Raw genomic sequence first — 24,615 nt, forward strand, 5'->3', positions numbered from 1 at the left:
GCTTAGGTTTATCAGTCACACCCATCAAAGTGCTCCCGAGTCACTCCCATTCTTTTGTTTATCTGTAACCAATTCTACCAGTTTATCTGCTCTTCCCTTAATCAAACTCTGTTAATTGGTAAGGTCAGAACTTCCTAGGACACTGAATATTATAACATTGCCTTTCTCTCCTCTTTATGCCTTTTGAATAGTTTACTTTAAAGCTATGTCTTTTTTGTATAGACACAAGAAGACAATATTATGTTTTTATAACTTAAGACTTAATTGGCCTCTATTCCCTCCTGGGCATCTGCTTTCTCCACTTAAGCCTCAGTTGCCCTCAGTTCCTAGCACCCCAAAGTAGGGTCCCCGACGTGGGACGGGAAGGATCCAGGGCAAGCGGTGAGTTATGTGCTCCCCTGGCATCGAGATGGGCCTGGCCAGAGTGCCTAATTCTTAACTATAAGTTAAGAGCTTGATCATAGACAAATGCTGTCATGATCCAATAGTAATTATGAGACTGGGACCCTGCCAGGGATAGGAAAGACTGATCTGGCCTGAGCACTGTAGTCTGAGATTGAGATGGCCCCAGGAGAGCAATTCTATAAGATTTAATGCATCTCTTATTGTGTCCATACAAAATAATTAATATTATGAATTCTTATATGTTTGCTGGCTGAGGAGAAGAGAAACACATTCATGGGACTCCGCCCTTGGGTGGATCCTCTGCTGATAGAGAATTAAGTCCTAGGAGAAGCATCCCCTGAGGGAAAAGAACCTTACCCTATTGCTGACCACACCTATGTGTATGCCCCAACCCCCTGATGCTGTGGAGATTTAACTAGGTTGGAAGAGTGGGTTGGGGGCCAGATCCACGGCGCCAGATCCACCGGGGCCAGATCCACGGGGGCCAGATCCATGGGGGCCAGATCCACAGGGCCAGATCCACGGGGGCCAGATCCACAGATTGAGAGAGAGACCGAGAGCCGGGAGAGAGGCAGAGAGAGAGAGAATGAAGTAGGATGGGGGAGAAAGAAGCAGGAGGAGAATCAGAGGAGAATGGAGATGGACATGAAATAAACCGATCGAGCAACCAGTTTGGCCTTCTTCCTTCCTTCGCCTGCCTCGCCGCCTGCGCGCCCTTTATTTTTATTTTTATTTTTACACACCAGGAAGGTGCCCTCTTGGAAAATTGCCCCCCGCTGCCTGGCCTCCTTGTTTTCACAGCACTGACCCTTCTGGCCCTGTCTCTAATTCTGGTGGGTGGGTCTGCTCACCTCCCTACTCCTGTGCAGCTCCCACCTGCACCCTGAACCCTACCTGCCTGCTCAGTTCCCTCTGTCCACTAGCCTCTTGTCAGGGATGGGATAGAGAAGAAAAAGTAGTTGGAAATAACTTCCCAGAGCAGTTCCCTGCTGAGCCTTCTATTATAATAGAATCCATATTAATCAGACACATGTATACGAAGGTTCACAAGAAGTACTAAAGGAGCGACTTTCAAAGACAAGACCGTGGTCTCAAAGACACAAGCTGATGGCACTCAATTCCCTCCTCTCCATCTCACTCAATATTAAGGACCTGAAACTGCCATGAGAAAACACAGAGTGGCAAGCTACATATAAGTACATGTAACTAATTTCTGCTGCCTACACGTGACACGTCTCAATAGTCCGGCTAAAGACAGGATTGAGGTCTACGTCTGGGAAACAATTGCCTTACTAAACAATTGTGGCCATTCTTACACCAGGTGATGTCGACCTCAAATTGTCAAAGGGAAAGTGATCATTGTTAATTAGTGGTTAGGGGATTTATAGCTCATGAGGAATTGACAATCCTAAGCAATGATGCACTGAATGTTGGACAATCAAAATCTTAAGGAAACTATTGATAGACCCGAACAAAGATACTGAACTTAGAAAGAAAGGTCACTAAACTGAAGACCCTTCAGGAGGAAACCAATGCCTTTGGAATTCCAGAACAAATGAGTGTAAGGAAGAACACTCTCTGGACTCGTACATATTTCATTCAACTTTCAGTGCGCATGAACTCTTTCTATGAGAACAAGCAGTTTTCATGAATTTGTAGTGGGAAACAGAGGAGCTCTTCTGATATGTTATGTGCAATGGGTCGACCACACATTTGGAATCATTCGGTTCATTCAAACCTTCCATAATAGTTCATGTGTTATCTCTCTACCCAGGGGAAAAGTGCTATTTGCAATCCAGAGAGATCCCAAAACATCTGTATGTAAACATTGGGAATCAACGTGTCCATAAATGCTGACTTGAATGTTCTGTATGCACAACAAGAAATTTTCAAGAAATAAGGAGAGTTAAAGCAAAGGATGTGACCCCAGTTTAGAGGATCTCCTCAAGGGCCGAGGGTGAGACTCAGGTGGACTATGCGTGTTTGGTTCAACCAGGCCTTAAATGTGGTTTTTAATGCCTCAAGGACGCCTACGTCCTGCCGGTATAGCCCTGGTGGTCCCAAAAGTCCCTTTTTGTTGTTGGAACTTCTGAGATCTGCCTGGAATTATCCAAGCCAATTATTACCTCTTCAATGTATAGACTATTCAGGCAAAAATGAAACTACCTGAATTTGTCACTTGGGATAATTGGAATGCAAATCGCTCACTGAAGTCTGCATGAAAGTTTTAAAAGCTGACTAGAAATGTCTGAATTTTCACATTCCTCTCTATAATCTCCAAGTCTATAAACTCCACATCGTATCACTGATAGATGTCACATAGAAAATCAGGTAGCATCGCCAACAGAAATAGGTGGTGTCAAAGACACATTGAAATAGTCTTGCTGATAGACTTGCTTTACTTTCTCTTTACTTTGATTACGTTCAAACAAAAATCTCACTATTATTGTTTGGAGTCCCCTCGCCCCCGGAGTAGGACCTGCTGGAATGGAAGCATTTGAAAATATGTTTTCCATTGCAGAGAATAAAGAGATATGAGGTCATGTGGCCACACATGCGGGGTTTGGGGATGGTGGGTGGTGGAATGGGATGGGGAGTGGTTTCCCGTGGTTCTTCGTGGTGGAATATATGCACTGGTGAAAGGATGGGTGTTCGGGCATTATGTAATTGAGACTTCAACCTGAAAGCTTTGTAACTTCACACATGGTGAGTCAATAAAAAAAATAGAAAACAAAGAAATAGACATGCAGGCATTTTGTCTCCCATGGCAGATAAATTTGTGACAAATGACTCAACTTGAAAAGGGAATTTATAGGAATAAATGTATACCTATATTTTCTCCTATAAAGAAGACAGCCAGCTCCAATTATTCTACCTCTTCTGTGCCTCTACGTTCAGAATTCTGGTGGAATATTCCAGGTTTGTTCTCGATTCTGAAGTTAGCCGTTGGGTATTCCCAGATTAGTCATGAATTGAACTAAAACTCCCTGAATTCAAATTCAGGGCTGGAACTCTTCATCTTTTCATTGTTTTATTGAATCCTCGTGAACTACCGTTACAAAGCTTTCATGATTGAATATCAGTCCAACAATGATCGAGCACCCAACCCTCCACAAGTTGCATTTTCCACCCCAAATATTCCCAGCATCCCTACCGCTACCTCCACCCCTTCCAACCCCCTGCCTCTTTGGCAGACACCCTCCTCCTTACACTCTCTCGACTTTGGAGCATTATGTTTTGCTATACAGATACTGAGAGATCATCTTGTTTGGTCCTTCGTGTAGTTTCAGCACACATGTCCTATCCCCAGCGATCCCTCCCACCCATATTGACCTAGTGGTCCCTTGGCCATTCCAAATGCCTTCTCTCCCAGTCCATGAGGCAGTCTTCCAAAGCACGGAGATATCCTCCTGGCCATTGTCTGTACGGTTCTTGGTCTTAGTCTCATATTATGTTATTTTATATTCGACCGCGAAGGTCGCCCAAAGAACTCCACATTGGGCCCCTTGGCCTAGAATGAAACGAACAGGGTGAGAGACTGTCTGAATTCATCATGTCAACCAAGAGCATCCATGGTAACTCACAGTTCCAGAAGGCATAATCAAAACGATGGACATGGGAGTCTCCCAGGTGACAGTTCAACAATTTGATTGACCACCACATCATATTCTATCGAAGGTTTTGCCAGACTGATGTCTCCGTGTCCCAAAATTCCAAAAGGGATTGGACCACCGTCCCTTTTGTGCAATATTGTACATGACAGATCGGCGAGAAAGGACTGCAAAGTTTAAATTTAAGAGGAGAACTCCTAGAATGACCCCCAACTGGGTCCTCTTTGGCACTATTGCTGCCATGTGGGAAGATGCCGTTGAAGACAGCATTAACGAGGAATATGATTGACTGGTTCAGCATCTTAAATGATTTCACGAGAAATGCCGATAGTGGGAAATCCACAACCAGAGGCCTGTCTTCGGAAACGCTCGAGCTCACTCACCAACAGGGTTTGCACGAGCTGCGGGAAACCACAAGCTAACGTCCGAGCTCAAAAGCTGTGCAGAGAAGCGACAAATCTTCAAAGACCTCAGTGAGAGAAGAGCAGCAGTGTTGGCCAATGTAGCAGAAGCTGGGAAAAGTATTCGCAACGCTCGCCTGTCTAAAACACCAAGAGGACTGCCCTCCAATATCCTGATGGATCTATCACATCATCCAGAATGGTAATGGAGAGGATTATTCATGCCTTTTACATGGATCTCTTCGATAGCCACATCCACCTGCCTACATACCAAATTTCACAGGATAGATATGTCGTTCCCAAGGTCCTCTCTTCTGAAAAATCCGTCATCCCATTTCAGAACAGTAGTTGTAGGACAACCAGGCGAGAAAGCCGGGTTTCTTTGCTGATGACATTGTTCTCATAATGGCAAACATTAGCAAAGTGGCCCAAATGCTGTCTGATTTTGACTGCAAGTGTGGCAAGGTCGGACTGCAGCTGAATCTCAGCAAAACGATATTCATGAAAAACAAACTAGTGCCTGAGATTCCGTTTGTTCTCCATGGAATGCAGCAGCTATGTGTACTTGCGTCAAGAGCACAACACGAGAAACGACTTGTCACCAGCATTGCACAGGAGGAAGAAAGCAGCATGAAATGCCTTTGAGAGTGTCGAAGATGTGGTTAAGAGGATGAAGAACCTGGGGTTCCAGGCACTTCTTTTCGACTCCACGGTTGTTCCTGCACTAAAACCTCAGAGACCTGGGCCCTACAAAGACAGGATGAGAACGTTATTCGAGTATCACAAATGGAATTGAAAGATCTATGCATGGAGTATCACGTTTCACTCAAGTGAGAGAAGGAATCTGGTGTTCTGACATCTGTCGAAGGTCAAGAGTCAGGGACAGTGTCTCGTTTGCCAAGGCATTAAAAATCAGATGGGCCAGAAACGTAATGCGATTCAGAGATGAGCACTGGACTTGAGCTGTTACTCACTGGATTCCACGGGACATCAAAAGACTGCGTGACCCGCCCACCAACAAGATGGTCAGACTTCGTTGTCAAAATCCTGAATGAACGATTTAAGGCCTTCGTCTTCCTGGAGTGAGCAGATATCATTGATGTCTACATTAGCATGCAGCATGGAAAAATGGAGACTTTACTGGCGCCCTCTCGAGCAAATTGAAGGTCAATGGGATGACAAGTGATACAAGTGATATATTCCACAAGTTGAGTGCACTCATTCTATGTCAGTCCCTCTCTTTCTGACTCCTTTTGACTTAGCATGTCCATCCATTTACAAGCAACTCTCATGACTTCATCATTCCTAACAGCTGCGTAGGATTCCAATGTGTAGATGTACCAAGGTTTCTTGAACCAGGGAACTGTTCAGGGCACTTGGGTTGTTTCCAGATTCTGGTTATTGTGAACATTGTGAAGAGTGCTGCAATAAATGTGCAAATGCAGATGTCATTTCCACTGTTCTACTTTGCATCCACGGGACGTTTTACCAGAGGTGGTATTGCCGGGTCATACGGAATCTCAATATCCAGTTTTTGGAGAAATGTCCATATTGTTTTCCAAAAAGGCTGGACCTTCGGCATTCCCACCAACAATGAAAGAGAGTCCTATTTTCCCTGCATCTACGCCAACATGGGTTGTTCTTGTTCTTTCTGATGTGTGCCAGTTTCTGTGGTGTAAGATGATATTACATTGTTGTTATGATTTGCATCTCCCTGATGATTAGCGGTGCAGAGCAATTTTTCATACAATATTGTCCATATGCTTTTCTTGTTTGAGAAAGTTTCTGTTCATTTCCACTTCCCATTTTTCAATAAGATTGGAGGGTTTTTTCCTTGTAAAGATCAACCAGTGTCTTGTATATGCTGCATGCTAAGTCCCCATCTGATGACTATTGGGTAAGTAATTTTTCTCATTCGTTGGGCTCTCTGTATTTTGGTCACTGGTCTTTTGTTTGTTTCTTTCTTTGTTTGTTTGTTAATGTGCAGGAGCTTCTTAGTGTAATGTAGTCCCACTCGTTTATCTTTGTTTCCAAGTGGTTTTTTATCCTTGAAGATGCTTTGAGTTTCAATAGCATGGAGCATTCTTCCTACATTGTCCTCCCTGTAACTTGTGGATTCAGTTCTGATACTGAGGTCTTCAATCCACCTTGATCTGACTCGTGCTTGTCATTAGACTGAAATCTGAATTCATTGTTTTGAATGTAGCTTTCCAGTTTCCCCAGCACCACTTGTTTTTTTATTGTTTTTTTTTATTACTTTATTTTTAATTAGAGAGTCATCATGAGGGTACAGTTACAGATCCATACATGTTTGTGTTCATGTTTCCCCCATACAAAGTTCGATAACCCATCCCTTCACCAGTGCCCATTCTCCACCACAAGTAAACCCGGTATCTCTCCCACCCTCCCCAGTCCCGTCTCCCCCCACCCCATCCTGCCACTATGGCAGAGAATTCCCTTTTGTTCTCTCTCTCTGATTCGGTGTTGTGGTTTGCAAGAAAGGTGTTGAGTGGCCATTGTGTTCAGTCTCTAGTCTGATTTCCGCCCGCATCACCCTTCCCCCACATGACCTCCAACCACCTTTTACTTGGTGGTCCCTTCCCTGAGTTACCCAGAATGAGAGACCAGCCTCCGAGCCATGGAAACAATCTCCTGGTACTTATTTCTACTATTCTTGGGCGTTAGTCTTATAGTCTATTATTCTATATTCCACAGATGAGTGAAATCTTTCTATGTCTGTCTCTCTCTTTCTGACTCATTTCACTTAGAATGATACTTTCCATATTGATCCACTTATATGCAAACGTCATGACCTCATTTTTTCTAACAGCTGCATAGTATTCCATTGTATAGATGTACCAGAGTTTCTTCAACCAGTCATCTGTTCTAGGGCACTCGGGTTTTTTCCCAGATTCTGGCTATTGTAAACAGCCCAGCACCACTTGTTAATTAGGTTTCCTTGGTCCCTTTCAGATTCCTTGCTCCTTTATAAAAGATTCCGATTTTCTTGTTCATTCTCGGCACTTTGATAAAATCTCGTACTAGAAGTACTTGGCATGGCGCTTACGCAAGAAAAAGATATCAAGGGAATCCAGACAGGAACGGAAGAAGTCAAGCTATCACTGTTTGCAGATGACATGATGATACGATACTTATAAAATTCTAAAGCTCTGTAGAAAAGCTCCTAGAAACAATAGGCATGAACGCTAAAGTGGCAGGTTACAAAATCAATACACAAAAATCCATGGCTTTATGCCGAACAAATATTGAAAGAGAAGAAAGATATATTTCTAAAAAAATCCAATTCACAATAGTGCCTCAGAAAATCAAATACCTTGGAATCAGCTTAATTACAGAGGTGCACAGGGCTGGAGTGCTAGCACAGCCGTTAGGGAGTTTAACTTTCACGGGGCCAAACCGGGTAAGATTCCCAGCATTCCATGTGGCCCCCGAGAACCGCCAGGGGTTAATCCTGAGTGCAGAACTGGGACTAAACCCTGTGCATCGCCAGGTGTCTCACACACACACATACACAAACACACACTTACACACACACACCAACCCTCAAGAGGTGAAGGACTTATCCAAAGGAAACTGCAAAACTACAAAACACTGCTTCAAGAAATGAAAGAGGACACTAGGAAATGATGGAGACACACCTCCTGCGCCTGGAGAGGGAGGATTAACATTATCAAAATGACAATACTCTCCGAAGCATTATACAGATTCAATGCATTCCCTACAAGGATACCCTTGATATTTTCCAAACAGACAAAACACGCTAGAAATTCATATGGAGCAATAAAGCCCCTTGAATAGCAAATGAGATTTTGAGAAAAAGAAGATGGGTTGCATCACCTTCCCAAACTTCAAGCTGTAGTACAAAGCAGTAGTCACTCAAACAGCATGGTTCTGGAATAAAAACAGACCCGCAGACCAAGCAAGAGAGTTGAATATTCTGAAACAGACTCACAAGAATATGATCACTTCATCTTGATAAAGTGCTGGCACTCTAGAGTCGTGAAACTTCAGTAGATGCTCACCCTCATTTTCCACATGAAGTGTGGTTAATACCGGATGTTTAGTTTTGATGACAGCGCCTCCCCTGGAAGGAAATTTGCTAGGATCACTGAATGAAAACTGGGAAATTGAGGGTTTGAGATTTCTAGTATGAGATATGCCAGAGGGTCTCAAATGCATACCTTTCCAGGAGCCTGGCAGTCATGCCCAAGAATGGACTCTACTGCCCCATAAACTCAGGAATGGCCATGGACGCGAGAGAACCAAATAAACCTCAGTATAGAGCACCAAGCTGTAAGGATGCCTCCACACGTGACACCGGCCGAGTTTATCCTGGGCAACTCTAAACAGGGCGGGTGAACCCACCACACACTCTAAAAGAGCCCCGGAAGCAAAAACCCTCCAGAACCCAATCACTGCCTTGCTCATGGCTGATCTCCACAGGCTCTGAATACGCCCCTCACACATGAGAATGGATATGTGGAAAAAGCCAAGGATGCAGGTTTTGTAACTGAAATCTCCAGGCTCTTGTGGAGTTGGGAACGGGTGGTCACCTTCCACTCCATGTTCTTCTGAGAGCCTCACAGTCATTCCCAAGAGCTGCCTCTATTACAACAGAAGCCTCTTAAAAGCCACGATCCAGAGACTCACAAATAAATCTTGGAAGAGAGCAATATTCTGTATGGATGCCTCGTGTGACCAAAGTCAACATCCAGTTAAAAATTTAACTCCAGGGTGCCTGAGCTGTTTTATAGTGGGCGGGGTGTTTTGCCTTGCCTGGGATCGATCTGGGTTCGATCCTCTGCATCCCATATGGTTCCCCAGCACTACCGGAGGTAATTGCTGAGTGTAAAGCCAGGAGTGACCCTGAGCATCGCTGGGTGTGACTCAAAAGCAAACAAAAATTAATTAACTGCAGCTCTAGCACCCTATCTAAAAGTTCAGAAATTCTGGAACATGACATCTCATTCTCTAATCCATTGTTCTATCAGGGGTGGCACACCACATTTGCTGGGGTATAAAGCAAAGGCAATAGATCTCAATGTAAAATATATATGCAAATGTATATTTATATGTAAATATATGCGCACAAGACTCAACCTCTAACAACATTAGTCAACCTCGAACAACATTAGTCATCTCTGATTCACGGGTTTAATGAGACCAAAGTCAGATACAACAATCTTCACACACTTTCCTCTAAGGAAAACTTTTGGGATCATTTTCAGCGGATTCTTCATAACAAGCAATACAAAATAAATTCTTTAGGATGTATATTTTGATCAGGTATGGTTGGTGGAGTGGAAATTTGTAAGAATAGTGATGGGAAAGGTTAATGATGGTGATTGGTGGTGGAATATTTAATGTAATCAAGTATTGGGAACAATTTCAGAAAATAACATTTTTAAAGGAAGCGAATAGTCGCATGCTACCGATTTAGTGTGATCCCTGTACCATGTCATCTCCAGAACATTGCCAAATCATGATGTGAAGTACTTCCCCCACCTGAGCACAGCCCGGTGTAGCCCTGGAGGCCCCAGACCCCTGCTGGGTTGACTCCGGAAATACATCCCTGATCCTGTAACTTTCCTGCAGGTCTTCATCCTGGGGACCTCACATTAGATTAGCAGCCTATTGGGCAGAGAATTGTAGGGTGTTTTTAGGAGGCCGTCCTCAAAAACAATGAATAAAACCCCAAACCAACTTGCCATCCCCCGCAACTGGAAAATATGCTCTTCACAGAGTCTTGTAATAAATTAGTGCCAGGGATGACATATCCTTAACAAAATAAAACTTCAAAGTCAATCAACATAATCTCTCTAATTTCTAAGTCAAACATCACGCTGATGTCACCAAGAGTCCCAGTGAAGCATGTTTGTTTTCCTGATTGTGAACACAATGTGCTTCTGATTTGGGTCTGCTTTGAGATGACTCTGCAAGGTAGAGATCATTTACTTTCTATGACTTATTTGGATCACACATCATTACTGCGGCTCTGTTTTCCTAGGGGAAACTGAATGTGGGTAAAATGGGCTTATGAGGCTGTGGATGCTGCTGTATTTTCCCCAGAGGTGCAAAGCGGCTCTGGACTCTTCCACAGGACACCTAAAGGCAGTTGTCCATTGAATTTTTCTTCTATTCTGCTGAGAATCAAACTCATCACAGGTGCCCTTTTGACATGTGGACTTTCACATTTTCAAGGATGTGTCCTGGGTTCTCTCCGCTCTGGAGCACAGAATTTCCCTCGCGCACAAACTTTAAGCTATCTCTCCCTTTCTCTCCCTTTTATCCCCCCAATTGGCTCACAAGAGCAGAATGTTGTTATCTTCTAGAGGTTCAATATTACTGCATAGTATTCATGACCAAAGTGACAAGTCCCTCCACCTGAGCCCACTGGACCCTTTCTGTCAGCTCTCTCCGTCTAGTGGTCTCCTCGCTTCTCTGTCAGAATCTCAAGTTTTGTTTTTAATGGACATTTTTCTCTTGTTTTCATACTTGACATTTCTCATATGAGTGACAGATCTGCTATTTGCCCTTCTCCTTCTGGCATATTCTGCTTAGCATAATCCTATACATATCTTCAACAAAACAGTACTGCTTTTCTAAGTTGGACAGTATTCCATGGTGATCATGCACGTCTGTTCTAGGTGCATGATTGCAGCTGGGTTCTTTGTAGTTTGGGGCTCCTGAAAATAGAAGAGTAATGAATAGAAGCACTAATTTAGCTGCCCGAAATATTGTTCTTTTTCATGCTTATTAGATACGTAAGAGAGGATTGTTAGATAGAAGGGCAGGTCTTTTGGTGCGGTGGATCTCTACATAGTTTTCCACATAGGGTAAAGAGGATGATATAGTCCTACCAATATGAATAAAATTCCCCTGCGTTTCCATGTTGTGATTTTATGCTCTTATTTTTGTTATTTCTTTCCTTCTGACTGCTTTGGGCTCCTTGCTTTTCCGTTTGTAAGATCTTGAGCTGTGCAGTCTAGTTATTTATGTGGACCCTTTGTTCCTTTCTGAGGAATGATTGGAGAGCTATAAATTTTCCCCTTTGCACAGATTTAGCTGCGTCCCATAGTTTCTGGTAACTCGTGTCTACGTTTTCACTCGTTTCCAGGTATCTTCTGAGTTTTTCCTTGATTTCCATTGTGACCCTCTCATTGTTCAACATTGTGTTGTTCAATTTCTGTTGTTTGGTTTGGTTCTCAGTGTCTGTGCTTGGTAAACTTCTATCTTCAGTGCATTATGGTCTGTAAAGATTGTTGGTACAATTTCTGATTCTACTGAAATGTGTTTTGTTGTTCTTTTTCTGTTCTTTGTCATCATTATTTCAGTCCTAAGAGTAGAATTGGTGGATAGAGGGGTAGCATTATTTGCTGAGATTGGGCGGACGGGTAGAATCTCTACATAGTTTACCACGAAGGGTGAAGCCAATTAGAGAGTCTCTCAATATGAATAAAAATTCCTTTACTCCACATCACCGGGGTGCTTGGTATTTTTGTACTTTTTGAAATAGGCATTTCTGCTTAAGCGACATGGTAGTGTTGTTCTCACTTTAAGTTATCAGAGTATCAGTGCTGACGAGCTTTTCCATGTCCTTGTTGGTCACCTTATATGTTTTCATTGAATAAGTGTCTGTTCAGCTCTACTCACTTTTCCATTTTTCAATAATTTTTTACTTTGCTCTTCAGTTTTCTAAGTTCCTTATGTATTAAGATATTCGCTCTTACATTTTCAGAATTACTCTCTGTGACTATTTTCTCTGATTCAGTAGGATGCTCTTTTGTTTTGTTGGTAGTGTATTTCACAGTGCAGACGATTTTTTGCTTGATGACATCGGCATGATTTACTTTGGTGTTTGTACCTGCCAGTCGAGATGGGTCATGTAAAACAATGTGAAGCCTGTATCATTAAGGTCTTACCCTCAGCAATATTTCGTGTGTTCTGGTCAAACATCAAAATCCTTCATATATTTTGAATGAATGTCTACGCATGATGTGAGAGACTTAACCAAGTACTCCTGTGTGTGATAATGCAGTTGTCTGAGAACTAGTTGAAGAGAATTTCCTTGATGCCATATATATCCCTAGTCCTTTCATTTTACTTTTCTGCCTATATATCTGAGGGCTTATTTTCATCCTCTTCTTCAGACTCTGGAGGCGTGAGTATATGCTTACTTGGTCTACTATCACATTGTTTGCATTACTATACTTTTAGAGTGCAGTTGAAGTAAGCGATGCCATGTCTCTCCTCATACACTCAACCTTTCCCTCCATCAGAACAACTGAGTAGATTTGAAAATCTTTGAAATTGCATACAAATTTTAGCAATGCCACTTCCAGATTCAGCACTTTCTTACTTTTTTGGAGGTCTTTGTAATATCAATTGGGGAAAGCTTAATGAACAGTGAAATAATTTGGAGCCTATGGCTGGGCTCTCCAAGCCTTTTTGTTTCTCAGAGAGAATCATTATCATACTGAACCAACCAAGATCTTTGAGACAGGTATGTGGATTTTGAAGCAGACCTTGGGTGAGAAGCTGCTTGAGTTCTGGCTGGCTTGAGTTCTAAATTCTGGTTTTATATAACTTGGCATTGCCAGATGAGATGTTTCCAACTTAATCCCCATTCAGATATGGTATTTCTTAGGGGTCAGTTATTATCTGCAACACAAGCTTCCTTGTTCAAATGAAGCTTTTGTCCTGCCCTTTGATGCCCCTTTTGCTTGCTGACCGTTGCCTTCACACAGCTGTGGACCTTTCCTTCCTTGGGCAATAGGAGATGCATGTGGAAAGCTGTTGCAGAAAAGTCCGCTGCAGGACGAGTGAGGCCCTACTTACCTTAATGTTTTGCCTCTATCCACCCACCACTCTGGACATTTCTCCTGTCCAAGGTGATCTGGTTGTTTCTATTGTGTAGACGCAACGCTGCTTGATGTGAAGGGAGAGAAAACCAGTCTGCCGCTATTATCCTGTCATAGTCTTTCCATGTTCCCATAAAATGAGTTTTTTCTTGCAATTTGGTGGAATCTCTGTTGAGGATGTGTGTGACAGAGAAACATCGACCAGCATTACTTTGTGACAGAGGTGTCTCTGACTCAGCCAAAGGTGTCTCTGTATCAGGGACACTTGTGGAGCCCAGGTCACACATATCCTGCAGGAGAATGGCCCTCTGCATGATCTCTGTGCTGAGTGCATTGCCATCCATGACTTTGCTCAATTGCCTCCTCAGCTTCACAGCCTACCTTCCACTTTCCTGTCATCTTCGACCTCTGCGCACACAAAGCACCTGAGCCATCACGTCTCTACAAATACTCCTTGCTTGGGGACACACATCTCAGAAGGGCTCTGTTCTTTACTGAATTTCGACAGCCCTAGTTCTTGCTTGAATGGAAGTCTTTCTTACTGATAGAGCTCCTTTCTCTCTCCATTCTCAGTCACTCGTCTTGGTATTGCTATCAGGCCACCTTTCTTTTACCCAAAAGATACTTTGATTTTTACAGGAGAGCATATTTAGTGCGTGTGAATTTGAGTCGAGTAGATCTTTGCATCATTTGTTGTTGCTCTGCTGTTATTTGACTCTGTGACTGCCCTGGCCTCCTTTTACTGACCTGCTCTTCCATTTCATTTTTGTTGTATTAGAGGCCTGTAAAATTTGTATTATCTGCATCAGTGTGTCCTCATGAGGAAAAATAGTAATAAGGACCTTCATGACCAATGTACCACGTTGGCACCACTTCTAATCCTAGGTCTATTCTCATCCCATTGATTGCTTCTGCCACTCTGTTCTCAATTGGAATGTCACATTGTTCATCTTATGGTATTCAGATGCCAATGAATTTGTTGCTTATCTTTATTCAGCTACTCTCTTTTGGGTGAAGTCTGTTCATTTCCTCTGAAAAAACCGAAGAACAAATTTCATTTTTTCATTGACCATACTGTCCCTTGAAGAGAGAGGTTTTGCCAGGGGCCCAATCCAGGCTGAACTCAGCCTGGTCCTGTCAGGGGCTCAGACAACCCAAACTGATACCTGGGTTGCTCTGGACCAACCAGGGTTACACCTACAAGTGATGTAGGGATCCTGAACATTGGGAACCATAGTCAAGGCCTCTGGAATTTTGCAACACCGCAGATGTCTCCGAGGCTCCTGAAGACACAGAGCCTCATCACATCGGTTTGCACATCATTTGCTGTAATGAATATTAATCCTAGGATACGTTCGAATTGATAGGAAATTCAAGCTGCGCGTACAGCATACTGGAGTCAGCATACTGGAGTCTGCTCTCTCCCGGGACTCATTCCTTCAAAACGGTCTCCAGGCCAATGACCATTCCCTGTCCACCCAGCAGGAAGTTTCCACAGAGGAAATCAATTGCTCACAAGCATGGTGATCAGTAGGTCTGTGTACTTTCATTCACACATGCATGGCTGAAAGTAATTCCCTTCAATCAAGACTGTTCTACACAGTCACAGGACTATGTAACCTCTGAACAACCAGACACGCACTCGTAATTGTGGCACTAGAGAGGAGATAGGCTAATGGCAATTCATAGGCTCTGTCTTTCCAAACAACTATGATCCTTGCTCAAAGCAGAGGCTAATAACTCAGCAGAGCCTTTTCTAGAATCTTTGGCCAAGACTTTGCAGCCTGGCACGCTGAGACATAACTTCAGTCGAGGGAGGGAGAGAGGGATGGAAGCCAAACCTTGTGACCTACACGTGTCGCTGTGGGCAGGACCAGGAAGGCTCTCTGGGTACAAATGACCCTGCGCTGCCCAGGCTCCCGAGTCCAGCTGCTGACTGCTCATCCCTTGCGCAAGCTCACAGCTCCCAGCCACAAACACCATGAAGCTGTCCCTGTGTGCCCTGCTGGTCGCTCTGGCCCTTTGCTGCTACCAGGGTGAGTACATTTCCCCCAGCAGACTAGCATCAGACCTGAACTCAGAAAATGACTTAGAGGGGCCTGAACACATGCTAGTTCAAAATGTTTCCTCTGTGAACTGTTCCCATAAAGCATATGGCTGTTCCACTGGAGTCCTATCACTTCTCATCATCACCAACTTCCACTTTACATGACGAGTTCAGTGTGATCCCTTTCCAAATGTTAGGAGGGAGAAAGAAGTAGGAGATTCGGGCGTGAGGGCTAGAAGGTATTGCATGGCTTAAGTTCTTGCTTCGCATGTGGCCATTTAATCCCCAGCACCATAAATGTTCCCATCAAGGACCGTCAGGTGTGGTCCCTGAATATTTTGTGGGTGCTGTTCCAAAAACTTGAAAGAAAAGTAAAGAAAGGAAATGATGCGGATGTGAAACCTTGTATAAATACTCAGCAGATCCTTGAACTGGAGCCCAAAGTTCCATGCCTCCACATTGCCTGTTCCTAGTCAGGTTCACAGCAGTCAGCAGTACGAGTATAGTAATGGGGTGAGAAAGATAATACAAATGAGTTTCAGGTAGCAGGCAGAGATCAAGAGATCACCGTATCATGTCTTCTAATAACACGACAGTTTCTGATTCAAAAATTTCCTTTCCCGTCTAGATCCTCTAAGGGGTCTGGGTCACCTCCATCTCGTGTTGTCCTCCTCAAACAGCGGACAAGGGATGAGATATGCACAAGTGTTCGATGAGAGACAAATTTGCTCTTGTATTGTATTTTCTTTCCCTCCATTTTAGCTGACGCAGCCATGACTTGCCCAGCCCTTGCGGGAGATATGAGTTCATTTGTCATCAGCTCGGAAAGTGTCTTTAAACTATACCTTGCTCAATTTCATGCCCCTGATGCTGCTGTGGAGGCCAAGATGCTTTGGAAGACCTGCTACAATAATGCCGTGGACCCTGCAGGGAGAGCTCTAATTGCAAAAACTTTGGTAATTTCTTTTTATTTCTACTTAGGTCTTTGAGCTGGGTTGCAGAGATTTGAAAGAGATTTGGGAATGATCTTGGCAGGGGGGTGGAGAATCACCCCTTGTTCTCTTCTAATAAGTGGAGCCATGCCCACATGGCAGGTTAGAATTTTCCACCTGCCTACAAGAGTAGCTGTACTGAGGTACAGAGCATCCTGGCAGGTCCCCTCTGTACCCGCAGCCGACGACCCTCCGAGGGGAAATCCAGGCACCACGGATCATGTGGAAGGGCCAACGACCTCCTTCCCCGTCCCTGCGTGCCGTGTTGCTAACATCTGCATAGGGAATGTCGTGCAGATGTGAGAGAGCTGAGGGGAACCTGGAAGCTGTGATGTAGACAGGACAGGCTTGTCCTTGGGGGTCTGCTGCCATATGCAAGCCTGTACCCTCTGGGCACCTCATGCCCTCACCCACCAATCTCTTACCCCTGTGCAGTGGGCATAGACCCCACCTGCACTGCTCCTGCTGCCTGCCGCCCTCACGGCTTCATGCAGAAAGGAGATGAGGGAAGATGTAAGATGTTCCACCAGAACTGCTGACTCGCAGGCAGGCCAAGGCTCATCTGCAAATATCCACGGGATCTGAACAGTCCTGCTGACAGGCACCTCACGATCCATTTCAGAACTATCAGCCAGGAGTCTGAAAGGACCACTCCATCTTCCCATCCCTGTCGCTACTTTAGAGTCCCAAGCACCCTAAGGAAGTCAAAGAGAAGGATTTGACGCGAGAATCCAGGGAATATTTGTGGGCTGCTCTGTCCGCGGCAGGAACCAGCTGTGTGTCAAAGACCCCACGTGTGGGCAGCTGTGCGGGATCCTCTTTTCTGTGTTGCCTGAAATAGCATTGACATCCTCAGGGATAAGCTGTGTGAACCTGTCAGCTCTCTTGCAGAATAACTGACCACCATGTTTTTCTGTTCTTCCCATTACAGACGAACATTCTTGCGGCCTGCTAGAAACAATAATAACAAGTCTTCTATCTGTCATCTATGCCTTACAATGATCTAATGAATTTCAAGAAAACGTCAAGGTTTCACTCTCTCTTCTAATAAATTACTTGCTCAACACACGTCTGCTCTCTCTTTTTTATGCAGTGGTGTATAGCTTTGTGTTTGTAGAGAGGTCTATGAGGGGCTCTTACTGGTCATCAATAGTCGGATGCAAAAAAGGAATGGGTTATTACCCTTGACAACATGACTGCAGGGATCCCAAGAGAAATACTGCTCCAGGGTTATTCTGTATCTCAATACATACTCCATCTTTGGCCAATGAGTGACAATGATACCTTAGATTTGAAACGCAGAAATTCAAGCATTCCTGTCAGTCTTCTTTGAAACGAAAGTTTATGGCCTACTTACCTGTCTAATCTTATTTCTCCACATGGAACTATATCAGTACGTCCTCATCAGAGCCATCACCATCTGTGTGTTTTTTCTCCACACCATGTTTCCACTGCTGTGTATTTATAGGTCGTGGTTCCTAGTCTACCCACGCATTTGTGCATAAGGGCAAGGCTCAGGCATTCACCTCTCTCGTTAGAACTCTGCACGCTCCCATTGACCATGTGACTGCGAACCCTTAATCACACCAGGGCTAATGGTCCATTACAACCACTTAAGAGCTCAGAGGACCAGAGTGGTGATTCTCTCTGTGACCTCCATTCTTTTGGCCTACTGTGATACAAAGAACTTTTCTTAAATTCTCAGTGTAGCGTCAAAACAACAACAGGAGACCTCAGTCTTCTTCCCGACTCACTCCAATCTCTAGTCCCCACCCCTAGCTTGTGGACCCACTCAAATGAACGGACTCAGAGTACTGGACCCTGAGAAACTCTTTTTTTCTTTCTTTAATGTAGGAGTACTAGTATTTGTCCCGCCATTGATGAAGCTGATTGAATGGAGCAGGAGCTCTACATGACTTTTAAAAAAAATTTTTCATCGAGTATCTGTGAGATAGACCATTAAAAAACTGCTCATAATTGGGTTTCAGTTATTTAATCATACTGCATCCATCCCTACACCAGTGTACATTTCCCAAAACCAATGTCTCCTGTGTTCCTACCACTAGCCCCAACAACTGACCCCCACTCTCAGCCTCCATCTATGGGAGGAGTTTTATTTTTGTTCTCACCCCGCTTTTCTTTTTGTCTATTATGTTTTGCAATACAGGTACTAAGTGGTCATGGTGTTTGTTTACGGCATTCAATATTTTTTACTGGGTTGCTCCTGATCTAAATGCGGTTCCATCAGGCAATAATAACCCTGTATTGCTTTTCTCTTTCCTTGGTGTCATTTGTCCGTTTAATGAACTTTTTGTATAGACACAGGAAGATAGTTGAGGCTATGCCATGTAACAAAACTAGACTCTTAGAGGAGATGCTGAAGACTGGACGCTGAGGACCAGTTGCTGAAGACGAGGAAGTCGATGAGGAGACATTGAGGATGAGCAGGAGAACTGGGATTTTGGGATTTCGCACTATGAAGAAAGCTACTACTATGATTGCACCAGACCAGAAGACGATGGGCAGGAGAGAGAAAGTAACCGACTGCAGACCAGCCCTCGGGTCTGGTTCCTGGGTCTCCAGTTCTACCGATTGTTCACTTGCCATCTAGCCTGGCGAGCCGGCTCTTGACCACCGAAAGCTATAGTCAGCCTGCGCAGGCCTATCACACACCTCTTTTCTCTTTATTTGAATACTGGAAGGGCACCAGGACAACTCTCCCCTCCACCCCTTTACACTTTACAAACCCTTTGCATTCTAGTAACTGAACTACCTTATTTATGGGTAGATCCAAATCTTGGGGGGAGGGAGTTTGTGAAAGGGCCTATGTAACACATTTTTGATATAGTCCCATGTGTTGTCTTTTGCTTAACTTTACTTTACCAGTGAGATCAAATCATGAGTTTTCTCAATATACTGTGTGGCTTTGGTCAAATGCTGAAGTCTTTCCTTCACTGGACTTGATCTTTGTGCCTAGTGTGAGGCAGGATTATAGTTACATTATTTGCACATCATTCTGCAGTTTTCCCCAAATCAGTTGCTGGAACTTTTTGATTTGTGAGGATGGTGTTGTTGGGCCCACGGTTGGCTCAGATGAAGTGGAAAGGAGAAAGACATTCACTTTCTCCCAACTACCTCTGCCACCGGAGACCCAGGGTTACTGGGTTCTCGTCTCACCTCGCAGAAAGGAATTTCAGGATTGAACCGGCAGTGAAATTCCAGTTGCATTTTGTGCTTTTGAAGGGAAACTGGGCTAGAAGGTGGGAGAGAGCGGAGAGTAACGTGCCCAAGTAAAATGATCAAGTAACATGCTTCGCCGGCTTCTCCAACGACGAATGGAGCCCCTACACATGTCTCAGCATTAGACGTGAAAGCTATACATCTCATGTGGGGATTGAGGGTGACACGTGCTCAGGCACCACTTGTACTTGGCCACATGTGCACATGCGGCACAGGGGCTAGAGCAGCATATGAGTGCCTTTCCTTTGTTGAAGGTGGCCTGTAGAGGGTTTCTCCAACCTGTCACCACGAGGGTCTCCTACCTAGATAAAGGTCCGTTGCTAAGGAGGTTACGAGGGAGTTTGGGAATAGAGATGGTCTTCTTTGAAATTCCTTCCCTGATCTTTTGTTTTTGCAGGAGCTTCTCTGCACTTGTTGCTATAGATAGTGAGGGTCTTTCCAGGCCCTAATTCCTCCTTTTCTGCAAGGTTAACTTTTGCAACTACAGGAAATTTAATGCCCTCATCTGGGACGAAGATCTTCCCTATATCCTGCTTGCCTACATTAGGTTCCTGACTCTTGATCCAGGCATATGACTCTGTCCTCACATTGGTGAAGTTCTTGGTTTTCATATCTGACGTGGATACTCTTTCCTGTGCTCTCGCTCGTCTTCCAGAATTCCTAGAGTTGCAATGTCATTGTACGTAAAGCTAATCCATAAATTCTTTGTATCTTCATTTCGCTTGATTGTTCATTCCTTCTTCTGCTCTGGGTTGGATATTTTCGCGCATCTTCTCAAGCCCGCGGAATTGGCACTTCCTGGTTTTCCTGATTGCTTTCCTGGTGGCATCACTACTGTTGGAGCACGATTAGATTCTAGTTTCAAAATTCCCAATAACGTGTACCTCAGGCAGGTCTGATGTTCTTCGTTTAATCTCCTTTCCTATGATTATTTTAGCTACTTAGTACTTTTAATATTCCATACACATTTTAGAAGGGTGTGCTTCAATTCTTTGAAAAGCATCATTGAAGTTTTTAAATATATTTTTCAACCGAATCACTATGAGATAGAGCATGACAATATTGCTCATGGTTTCATTTCAGTCATACAATGTTCTAACACCCATCCCTCCACTAGTGTAATTTCTCAGCTCCAGTGTCCCCAGTGTCCTTCCCAGCATTATAGAATTTCAATAGTTATTATACCTCTACTACCCAGCCACCGCTAGGCTCTAGGCCGCTTTCCGGAGCACAGGACACTTAATATCCATCTTTCATAATTTTCGCACCATACTAGATGGGCTCCAAATCTTGTATGAACCAGAGGAACACCTGTAATGGCGAATGCATGCCACCCTCTAAGCCTCCATCCCTCTCGGAGAGCTCGGCAACTAGAGAAATTATCCCGCCCGCTTGTTAGAACATGGCAAGCTACCCGTGGTGTATTCGATATGCTGAAAACAGTACTAATTATGGGCCTCATTTGCCTGACACCAAAAGAGCCCTCAACATGGCAGCATTAGGAAGGATGAGCAAGGAGAGGCTGATAAAGTCTTGGGAATGAACAGGACTGCCAAAATGAAGAAAGACTAAAATGACTGTTTGTACTTTCAACCCTCATATGCTGGCATCAGAAGCATCCATCGAGGACCATATGGTGCAAGCGCAGATGATCAAGTTCGACATAGTTGATCTATGAGGTCCTCTAACCCATTTTGGCACACAGAGCAGCTTCTTACTGAAATGCATCTAGAGTGTGAGCTGTACTACAACCGCGTGCTGCCCAGGGAAGGATTTTCCCTCTCTATCCTGTTTTTCTGCGTGGGAAATGGTGACGGAGGCAACACCCATGTGGCGAGAGCCACCACCTAAGACTCCCAACCCAGAGGTATGAGTTTGCAGTGACGTGGCTCGTAGGCAATCATGGGATAAAAGGGCGTTACCTGTGTGCTCTCCACCCAGATAAGATCCGGAGCTGCCGCATGCGAAATGGACCCTGTGCTCCTAAAGAATATGATCCGAGAGTTCTTCTATCACATTTTGGAACCCAGAGCAGCTTCAGACAAAAACGCATCTAGACTGTGAACTGAGCTAAAATATCAGAAATCCAAAACTGTGCGGCCGCTGTTGCTGCCGCGCGAGCTCAAAGAGTCTTCATTCTCAGCAATGAAAAGAAATCATAAAATGATGCCTTTTCAGCAGGCCTGAGTGTGGGGGAAAATTCCAAACAATAATAGTGAGTTCTCTATTGAAATGTTGAATGTATTCAAAGTATAGAGAGAATAAAGTGAAGATCATTAGCTACGTAGGTGGGGGGTTGGTGGGAGGGGGGATATTGGTGTTCTTGGTGGTGGAACATGTGCACTGGTGATGGGATGAGGGTTTAATCATTATATGACTCAGACTTAAACCTGAAAGCTTTGTATTTTTCTCACGGTGATTCAAAAAAAATAAAAATATATATACTAATGAGAGTGGCGTCAGAGGACATTCTTGCCTTGTGCCTAATCTCTGGGAAAAGGTTTTGAGTTTTTTACCATCGATTATGATATTGGCTATGAGTTTGCTGTACATGAGTCATTTTCTATCTGAAGGTATGTTCCATCGATCCTTAATTGGGGGAGGGGCAGTTAACATTAATGGGTGACTGTTTGATTTCGTCAAAAGCCTTTTCCGTAATAATGTATAAACCATGTGGCTTTTATCATTTGTTTATGTGTAGCATTACACATATTGATTTGTGTATATTGAACTACCCTTGCATCCTTGGCATGAATCTCACATTAATTGGTACAGAATCCTTATGATATATTGAGTTTACTAAGTTCACTTAGCGTTATATTTGACCTTTTTATTTAACCTTCTGGATCACACCTGGAGATTCTCAGGGACTACTCCTGGTGCTACACTTAGGAATTACTCCTGGTGATACTCGGAGCATCAATGGGATGCCAAGAATTGAACTTGGGTAGGTTCTGTGAGAGGTAAACACCCTACCTGTTCTAATATCTTTGTAATATCTTCAAGACTCCTGCGTTGCATTTGACCTTTAAAAAAGATTTTTGTAAGCGAAAGAACCACTACCTCAACAGTACAAATGACAAACAGGAAAGATAACCACGAAAATCCATAAAAATTCAAATAAAGGGGCCAAGGATGGGAGGTGACAGTGAAGTATGTACCTGATATGTGTAATCCCTCTGTTCAATACTGGGAACAGCCCAAACAAAATCTACTTTCAATTCACACTCAACACAGTAAAAGAACAATAAGCAAAGACCCTAGACTGTCGCCTTAGAAGGGGCAATTTTGCATGTGTTCTACTCTCATGTGCCAAGAGAACAGAGGCATCAGATGAGGGTCTTGGAGTTGTTGAACAACTACACAGAAGTACTATTGCCATGGGAGACCAATCTTACGAGATGAGAGACAAATACAAAACAAATGCCATGGGCTGTGTATGAGATAGTATCAACAGGAATGAGAAGTTTTATTGTCTTAAGGTTGAGGTAGGGACAAGAATGCCCTAAATATGTAAACAACCCAAATGTCCAAGAAGAAATGACTGGATAAGGAATATAGAATACAAAGAGCACACAGAATGAAAAACTACTCAGCTACTAGGAAAGATGAAGAATTGAAGTTTGCCGGGACACTGGGGCGATCTGAATAGTATCAGGATAAGTGAAATGAGTCAGAGGTAGAGGGGCAGACTCAGAATGATCTCTCCTATGTGGGATATATAAAGATACGGTAGGAAATATCACATTCCAAAGGGCATTTGAAAGAAAGAGCAAAGGAACGGATCTTCAGTCAAAAGCTTTCCACTTGAGTGGCAGGGTGAGGGTGGGGTGATAAGTCAGGGAAGAGAACACTAGGCCAATGGCGGAGGGAAAGCTTACCTGCCACCGGGAGCAGAAGGGAAGCCAGGGACATTGGTGGAGAGAAGTGGGCACTGGTGATGGGATCGTTGTCAGAATGTTGTGTGTCTGAAATTCACTCATAAATACCTTTGTAACTTTGTAATTCACAGTGATTAATTTTTTTTAAATTTTGTAATTCTGTAACTGTACCTCACGGTCATTCACTAATAAAATTTGTTTTTTATTGAGGATTTCTTGTAGAGATCAATGACCTTAAGCAAATTTCTAGGGCCTGCAAACAGTTGTAGCTAGAACTTCGTAAAGAATGTCATAGATCTCAAGGTCACCAGAATCTACCTCGGTGTGTGTCACAATCTGCTTGTGCCAAAATTGTTACCCACTCTTTACAGTCGCAACTTCCATTTCCCTCTCTGGTTCTACACTAACCAACAATGGGCATCCAGTTCTCTTTGGCCCACCCCTGCAGCAGCAAAGAAAGATTATGTCGCAATGATGAGAACATACATCTCACTGATTCAGAGAGACCTAGTTTTGATTCCAGCCCTGCATCCTATCTCTACAGTGAACTACCTTCATTCCACAAACACTCCAGTGAACTAGCCAAACTTATCATCATCAAGTCATGAGGTTTTTGAAGGAATATATTATAAGTGTGTCACCAGGGCCTTACATTTTATAAGGGCTTGATACAATTTGTATTTCTGTTTTCTTTTGTGAGAGAATTAAATCAGGACCTCACTCACACATGTGAGGCATATGTTCTTCCTGAGTCAGATCTCATGAGGCACATCCACTTCCAAACCTGTGATTTTTCTATTAGGAGGGACCATGATTTAGATCCTAATTGCTTTAGTGTTGCAGTCATACCCAGACGTTTCTCAGAGCTCACTCCTAGTAGGCTCAGGGGGTCATATGGAGGTGTCCCATAACTAACCCATGCCATATTAATTCAAAACTGGCGCCCTACCCACTGTACTATTACTATTCACCTCCACTGAATCTTGACCAAGAGATATTCTCCCACTTAATGACAAACCTTCCCCCTTGCCTTGGGAATGAAGACTACCAAGTGTAGCAAGTATCGTGCAACCATCACTATGAAAACAATATTCTAATTTCTAGCTTCCTTCTAACTCCCAAGCTTTCGTGATTTCATCACATAGGCAAAATGATG

The 24,615-nt window shown here is 43.7% G+C and overlaps 1 protein-coding gene across 1 annotated transcript; it reads left to right on the plus strand.

The window, feature by feature from the left end:
* The first annotated feature begins 15,215 nt into the window (after positions 1 to 15,215).
* On the plus strand, positions 15,216 to 17,400 carry LOC129405694 (secretoglobin family 1D member 2-like). Its single transcript, XM_055142784.1, has 3 exons — positions 15,216 to 15,335; positions 16,109 to 16,302; positions 17,270 to 17,400. The coding sequence occupies exons 1-3, from the start codon at positions 15,281 to 15,283 to the stop codon at positions 17,291 to 17,293; spliced, it is 273 nt and encodes a 90-aa protein (XP_054998759.1). The 5' UTR covers positions 15,216 to 15,280; the 3' UTR covers positions 17,294 to 17,400.
* The last annotated feature ends 7,215 nt before the right edge of the window (positions 17,401 to 24,615 follow it).

The sequence above is a fragment of the Sorex araneus genome, chromosome 6 (assembly GCF_027595985.1).
Source record: "Sorex araneus isolate mSorAra2 chromosome 6, mSorAra2.pri, whole genome shotgun sequence".
Taxonomy (NCBI): Eukaryota; Metazoa; Chordata; class Mammalia; order Eulipotyphla; family Soricidae; genus Sorex; species Sorex araneus.